The sequence below is a fragment of the Alosa sapidissima genome, chromosome 7, assembly GCF_018492685.1.
Source record: "Alosa sapidissima isolate fAloSap1 chromosome 7, fAloSap1.pri, whole genome shotgun sequence".
Taxonomy (NCBI): domain Eukaryota; kingdom Metazoa; phylum Chordata; class Actinopteri; order Clupeiformes; family Clupeidae; genus Alosa; species Alosa sapidissima.
The window spans coordinates 15,544,266-15,552,345 of record NC_055963.1 but is presented as its reverse complement, the minus strand read 5'-3'; the positions used below and the strand labels follow the sequence as shown (position 1 = coordinate 15,552,345).

The following is an 8,080-nucleotide window of genomic DNA, read 5'->3' as shown; positions in this document are numbered from 1 at the left end:
ACATGTTTAAACTGACAATTTTATTTAAGCATGGAGAAAATAGGTGGCTAACTGATGATTAAAGCAGTTGGAGCTGAATAGCTTTCATCCAACCCATTTACATAATGGCCAATTTTTTAGAGGACTTGCTTCCATATTATAATCTAAATAAAATGAAATTATAATCTCAATGTACGTGCACTGGCACAGGTGTATAATTTTATACATATATTATTTATATATACATTTTATTTAAAAACGCCTTTCAGGACACCCAAGGTCGCTTCACAGAAAAAAATAAATAGAAGAAAAAATCATATATCAAAAAAAGGAGAAAAAAGAAATATATATATATAAAAAAAAACAAACATATAGTACATTTAGCCGTATCACAGTCCATAGGCTAGTCTAAAGAGATAGGTTTTCAGTTCCTTTTTAAACTGGGCAGTGGATTCACACTGCCTAATGTCGTTTGGAAGTGAGTTCCATAGCTTTGGTGCTGTGTGGGAGAACGCTCTCTCTCCCATGGTGCTGAGGTTCATCTTGGGCACCTTGAGCAGACCAGCTGATGAGGATCGCAGCGAGCGGGAAGGGGTGTAGCTCTCCAAGAGGTCGGTGATATAATTGGGAGCAAGCTTATGCAGGGCTTTATATGTCAACAGTAGGATCTTAAACTGGACTCTCTGGGTAACTGGTAACCAGTGTAGCTGCAACAGTACAGGTGTTATGTGGCTTGTGGACTTTGTGCCTGTTACTATCCTATTGTAAAACATACTTGAAGCCAGTGCAGTTAATGTATTGTTTTGCAACAAGAGAACATTCTTATGGAGATGTGGATGTCGAGTGTGTAGCCGAAAGTGTGAGCTGAATAATGTTCCTGCTTGTCCATAAAGCCCTCTGGTGGGCAGACCAGTAAACAGAACACACAATTCTAGAATGTTACTGAAATTCTAATCTTTATGACACTGATCTCTTCATAGAAGAAAAAAGAAAGCTTTTGCAACAACAACAAAAAAAGATTCTCACCAAAATCTTTGTGGCAACGTCTTGGCTGTCAGTATGCGAGCTGGCCTCTTCTACCCTCTCACTCTCATCTCCGTCCTTATCCTCGTCAGCCCAGTCACGTGTGAGGACACAGGTGAGTTGAGCTGCGAGCTGTGAGAACATCTGTAACCACAGCAATAGCTTTCAAACCTAGACAGGCAGGCCGTCCTTCAGAGTGCCTTCACTTCCAGAGCATGCCACCCTGCTGGGGATATTGACACGAGCAGGTAATTTAGGGAGTGATGTTGACAGTGACAGAGGGGAAAGGCTCATCAGCTCCATCACACACTCTGCTAATTGAATCCTTCCCATGTCTGAGACACACCACATCTGTCCCAGGCACAGATGTGCGGTGTTCCAAATGAGCTGGGTGACACACAGTACAATGCAGGCAAACCTTTGTGTAATAATAATTGTGTAATAATGTAAATATAAAACCCTTGTGTATTAATATTGCTTCCAGTAGTCTTCTATGTGCTGTTATTTTGCACAGCACTTGTATCTGTTACATCATTTACAGGTAAAGCAGGCAATTATAATATCATAGATGCAGTTTGTATAGCAGTGTCTGGTTCTTAGAATTCAAGGCGTAGAAGCACTGTGTTTTTGGTTAAGGGCATGTATTCATTCTATTCCAACTCTAAATGAAGACACTTGTCGAAACAGCAAGTGTAGTTTAATCCATGCAGCTTTTAGCAATTTAATTTAAAAAGCAGAAAACTTGAGTAGCACCGGTAGGAGCAGTAAGGGCCAACAGAACTTGGGGAGAGAAGAGGAGGGTTGCAAGACAGCAGAAACTTGGGTAGCGTAGAGTGGGGTTAGAAGCCAAGCCTTGCTGTACTGTCAGCATGCTTCTCTGGGCCCACTTATCACGAGTGTCACCGGCAGCTGCAGGCCAGCGCCGAGCCAAATGAGTCCCCACGGCTCTTTTGTTGGGGGCCAGCGGTAGCTGAGCGGCCCCTCTGTCCTCTCTCTCTCCTGCCCTCCGTGGACCCCCTGCTGCTTGGTGACCGCGCCCTGACCGTGCCCCCGTTCGCCCGCCCGCGTACGCTGTTGGTTCTGCTGGCTGGCTGGCCGGCTGCAGTGGCCGAGGACCTGGGCAGCCACCAGCTGGAGCGGCTGGTGGAGCTGCTGACGCTGCGGGAGTGCCAGGACCTCCGTGACGCTCTGGCCCGGCCCGAGGAGGACGTCCTCGCGCACATCCAGCGCCTCTCCCTGGAGAACAATGACCTCGGGCTGGGGCAACGCCAACGCAGGGACGCCAGCGGTGAGAGAGCGACATGCATTCACTCTCTCCATTAACTGCATCTAGTCTCTCTCTCTAGAGTCTAGACACATATCCAGTTTCTCCACACACTCCATCTTTTATCTATTTCACATGTCAAGCCAATCTCTCCTTTCATTGGTCTGTCTATTTCACTCACATCAACTCACTCTTAGGTTTACTCAATGTTGTTATTATCTCACTCTTATTCACAGTATCAAGTCACTTCCTGTTCACCAACTATTCACTCTCTCTAGGCTTTTTCGTGATGTCTTATTAAATATCGAGACACTCTCTCTTGTTCCCATTGGCTACTCACTGTCAAGGAATACTCTTTCACTTTATCACTGTAGGCTTAGTTTGACCCATTCCGTGTTCACTCTCTCCTTACATATAATAAATCTACTACCTCTCTTTCTCTCCCATCTCAATTATCTTTCTATCATGTCAACCTCTCTAGTCTCTCTCCCTCTCTTTTTCTTCCCTCTCTTCCATCACTCCACTCACTCCTTCTGTTCACTCACTCTCTTCATTAACACTCTCTCCTCTCGCTCTCTGTCTCTCTAGACACGTTCAAGGAGTCAGCAGTCACGGTGGCACATGTTTGTTGACACCCTGAGGGTTGTCAGACCACAAACACTAGAGTGTGACTGGCTTGGCATCCAGGGCCTGTCAAACACACGTTTGATTTGCCTATTCATATTCATTTCTATTCATTCACATGTAATTTTCTCATCAGTAAAAGATAAAACCCTCAGAGGGGGGTGGAGGCTCTTAGTGACACACTGATTTTGAAGATAATAGAACACAGAATGGACAGGCTCTGAAAGTGACCGTGCAGGACAGGAACACAAAAGCTTGCCGGCGCATACTGACACACACACACACACACACACACACTTACAGACTGAGAGTCCCGTAAAAAAGGTCACTGGCGTGTATTTTGAGAAATAGGATTACATGAGGTGTAATCGTGTGTGAGGAACTCGTGTGAACTTGTGTTCGCTGCGCCCGCGCTGGGGTTGGCAGGCGTGCCCGTCTCCGACTGGGCAGCAGCAGGAGCACGACTGCTGTCTGAGCTGCCCATGTGTGTGTGTGTTGAGTGCATGTACTCACGTGTGTGTGTGTGTGTGTGTGTGTGTGTGTGTGTTTGTGTGTGTCAGCCAGTGACAGCGAGGCCGAGTGCCATTCGGACCTGACAGACTGGCTGCAGATACACGGGGAACAGATGTACTACGACAGGCTGTCTGGCGCTCTGCAGCAGATCGGCAGGACCGACATCGCCATAGGTCAGGCAGAATATGTGAACTCACACACACACACACACACACCACCCAATACAACACAAGAGGCTCAACTTAAATGAAATGAAGATATATAACCTCTCCCTTGACAACACATCCCAAGAATTTCCTACATAACATGGCATGGCATAGAGAGAGTAAAGAAAATAAATAAACGTGATGTGAAAAGGTAAAAATCAATCAATTCACAGGATATTAATATACATTTTGTGTGGACAGTTGTGTGCCAAGAAAAAAACAATCGTGTCACAATAAATGTATGTGTTGACACATACAACAAACTTTAAGAAAGTGTTTTCATACAAATATGTGAGGAAGACCAGCCACTGTGTGCATTTTGGATGGCAAAAGAGGCTGCCTGAAATATACTCTCAATATGGTCTCAGCCATTAGCAATGTCAGTGATGATGGTTGAAATCCATAAAACCCCAGTGTTACAGCAGAGTCTCCACAGCCTCTCGTATACAGCACTGTTCATCTCTCTGTTTACTGAGACACAAGAGAGGCCCCTCACAGTGAACAGCAATTAGGTTGCCAAGGCATCTGCACAACCAAATGAAGGCTAAGAGACCTATAATATTTCAATGGCACACAAGGCAACACAGTAATGAGAGAGAAGGAGAGAAACAGAGAGAGAAAGGGAGAGAGAGACAGAGAGAGAGAGGGAGAGAGGGTAAACAAAATTACCCTCTGCAGCATAGAGTACAGAGTAAGTTTGCAACAACTTTAGCAAACATTTCATGTTATGTTTGTTTGTCTCTTCACACGGTTGAGCGTGAGCACTTGAAACTTATCTTCTTAACTGCAACGATTCCAGGCACTATTCAAAACTCTTTAAGTTTCACTCAGCCCCAACTTTGAGATACGCTTCAGCGCCTTTGAAGATGCATCTCCTGTGATGTCTCGTCTCCTAAACACAGAGGCAGATTAGCAATCAAACTATGAACAGATGCCCACCGAAGTTATCAAACACAGACCTTTTAAATCAGCTACATGCGCGCCTTATGGCACCCGTCATGTGCTATAGTGATGTTCTAACAGGCATGGGATAATGAGATATCACAGCACTTTTTTTGTGGGGGGGGGGGGGGGGGGGATAAAACCATCATTCACACTCTGTGACTTTTATAATGAAATAACACAAGAACATCTATTTTTAATGCTGTCCAAACTGATGAATCCATCTGAGCATCTGAGCTTTTTTTCTCTCTCTTTCCATCGTTCTTTTTTTAACAATGCTGTGAAATATTCTACACAATGCTGGTCTCTGTGCTGGCACACACTGGATTGTGCTGTGCAGGAGACTCCACACTCGAGTGGCGTCGGATATGGCAAGGTGTAAATGATCTGACAGCAGGCTCACTGGAGCCCGCACCAGATTCACTACCGACCATCTGCTCCTTTCATCATCCAAGAGAGGAACGAGGGACAGAGAGGGAGAGAGAGAGAGAAAGAGAGAAGAAGGGAAGGAAAGAGGGGGAAAAAAGATGACAAGCGCGACAGCCCAAGAACATCCTTCAGTCAAAGCGAAACGCGTGGCACTAGCTGAAAGCAATCTCCTCTCGAATGGAGAGGATGAATTCATGGCAGATACAAAAGACACAATTACGAACGTTTTAATTGTCAGCCGGTAAATGACTCGCCTTGAGAGATGTCCACTCAGACGCAGTAGCCTCATGCAGATTAATTAGCCGCCGCTTGTGCTACTCGTTCATGGCCTAGAGATGCCAGTCTGTCTGCCATGTTTATTCTTGGTCCTTGGCATCCTGTCTGATTCTCTTTTCATGCCATTTCCTGTCTGGACTTTAATTTTTTGTTTGATTTGTTTATGTGTCAAAAACAGGGAAAGCTCAGATTGTGCAAATATATGACATGAGTAATCACGAATGTTTGTTTGGAAGCACTGGCTGCATTTTTGAGAAGCATGCTTGAGATTGAGAGAGATTAAGAGAATCTGTGTAGAAAATGTCACGTGTTGCATGGCAACTGACACCCAACGCTGTGTGATGTCCCCCCAGAGGTTGCCAAGAACATAAACCAGGCCAAGGCCCTGAGCCTGCAACACTACGTAGATGAATACCACAGTCGCATCGAGCAAATGGCATTAGAGGATAAGAGCGCCATCAAAGAACAACACACACACACAGTGAGAAGTTCGGTACGGCGATGTAAGTAACCTACAAACACTACAAGAGTACATTCTTAAGGATTATGGCCTGCATTTATAATGTACAATTTACATTACTGGTCTATTGGTCCAAGTCATGCTTTTAATTATGGCACACAATTTTTCATTGAAAGTAAGTCTTTAGCAAAAACACATTCCCTGTTAGAAGAGATGATACATTAAATTCATATTGGACTCAACATTTAGTCCACATTAAATTAATTTCCTCTTAGGGATCAATAAAGTATCTATCTATCTATCTATCTATATCTAATTCATATTGGACTCCACTTTGGTGTTTTATTTTGTTGCTTGGCTGGCTGGCAGTGAGAGATTTAACCTGGCGGGACCTGGAGCTAGTGGTGGAGCGAAAGCCAGTGCCCCCCAACCCCCGCGGCCTGCTGGACGGGGTGTGGCCCCTGGCATACGGCCTCCTCCTGGGCTTCTCCAGCGCCTTCGTGATGAGTGTTTCCACTCTGCTTATGCTGTGCATCTGCAACAGAGCCCAGAGAGACTCCGCTGGCTGCAGCAAGAGAAGGAAGAGTGGTCACCTTCTGAGGGATCATCGGGATGGAGGTCTTCTGACCAGTGTTGTGACGTCATCAGAGATGGCCACTCAGGAGTTGCAGGAGACCCCTCTGCTCATCGGCAGTGAATAACAAGTTAGCTTGACAAATACTTGCCACTTACAAGAAGTATGAATGTATAGTTTTATGAAGAAAATAAACCATAATCGGTTCAGATTTCCCTCTAAACCTATAACAATTCAAACCTGAGACTCAGATCTCTTTTCTTCCTGTCTGCGTACAAATGATATTCCCTCAGGAGGATGAGGAGAAAGTAATTTCCTCGCTAAAACCACTTTTATTACATAAAACGAGATCTACCTAAAAGCGCCCCATCCAAGCGTCTCGGGGGACGACAGAGAGAGGCTGTTAAAAACGTGGTGAATTCAGAATAATCAATGGATCACTTTGCCGCAAGATAAGAGAAGCCTTTACAGCATTTGAGTTCAGCTATGTCACATGTCTCCCTCAGTTCCTGGGTAAGATAGCTCAGTATTTTTGGCAGGTTTTTCAGAGAAATTGGATGATGTTTGGATGCAAAACTACTTGAACTTCAACTACTTGAAACTAAAACATAGAAATGTGTGATTAAACGTGTTATTTCCTGCATTACTAATAATCAGAAACCACATCCTCAATCATATCCAGAAGTGATTGGAACAGCTATGATACACACCAATGTGTCCAATGTGTCTAATTGGATAATGAAACTGAAATGCTGTCTAGCTGCCCAGAAATGTAGACATTGTTTTAGTGGGTTGTGAATGATATTGTATTTCCTCTATGGGAGCATGGGATCCTGTCTGACACACTGGGGCCGCCCATATCCAGCCACAGTTTTTGGTTTTCCCAATCCAGGCTAGCCCTCTGAAACCAATCCAAAGGCGTAGTGATTATGACACTGTAGACTCCCAAACTCAACAACAGGGCTGTTATGTCCAAAACACATCAAAAGAGGAGGATAGGATGTAATTATTGTGGCTGAATATTGCATCAGGATGTGTAATGTGAAATAAACTTGGTTGTTGATTGGCCACTGTAAAAAATAGCCTACTTATAGCACAAGGAATATAACATCTTTCCTATGTTTGTCTGAAATGGATCCTTCATATCAAATAACAGCAGTATTTTAAAAATTATTATGTACAGTTAGACATGGTAATTAATAGTGGGTACCAGCATTCTGGTAGTTTGTACTTACTTAACCTCAACCCTGAACCTACTCTTAACCTTCTGCAACACACCAAAGTTGTTCTAGTCTACTTTAGTCAGTGTCAGTGGCATTGTGTAACACTGCAACAAAAGCTGTGCAATTATGCTACCCGAGGCTTTCTTCCGCTTCATTTTTCCACTTAATTCTTTCATCTGACCTCTCAGGATGAAGAATGTAAGAGCTTCTGGGGAACCCACAAGAAAGACAGAAGGCCATACTACAGCACTGACTGTGTGCCTGTACAGACACAGGAACAGTTCTTGTCGCTTAGTAACAGACTCAGAGAGTTGGTATCTCACCAGCACCCCATTCTCTGTACATTGAAGTGCTTCCTCTGTTTCTGAAGTTCTGTTCCCTCCTCATCTCTGCTCTCTCTCTCTCACTTCTTCTATAATTGAACTAATTACTTCATTATACAAATCTTGCCTAATGTGCTTCAGGAACCAGACAGCTTGGATTAATAGTGGTGCTAAGCGGCAATTAGAGGCAATTAGTTCATAAATCAACATCTAAACAAATTAGGGGGCTGTGGAGAAGCAGGCG

At 44.2% G+C, this 8,080-nt stretch overlaps 1 protein-coding gene across 1 annotated transcript; it reads left to right on the top strand.

Annotated features, from left to right (window-relative positions):
- Positions 1-444: 444 nt before the first annotated feature.
- LOC121713287 (transmembrane and death domain protein 1-like) lies at positions 445-6,508 on the top strand. Its single transcript, XM_042097804.1, has 6 exons — positions 445-457; positions 960-1,117; positions 1,912-2,290; positions 3,451-3,576; positions 5,610-5,759; positions 6,086-6,508. Exons 1-6 carry the CDS (start codon positions 445-447, stop codon positions 6,415-6,417), a joined length of 1,158 nt encoding a protein of 385 aa, XP_041953738.1. The 3' UTR covers positions 6,418-6,508.
- The last annotated feature ends 1,572 nt before the right edge of the window (positions 6,509-8,080 follow it).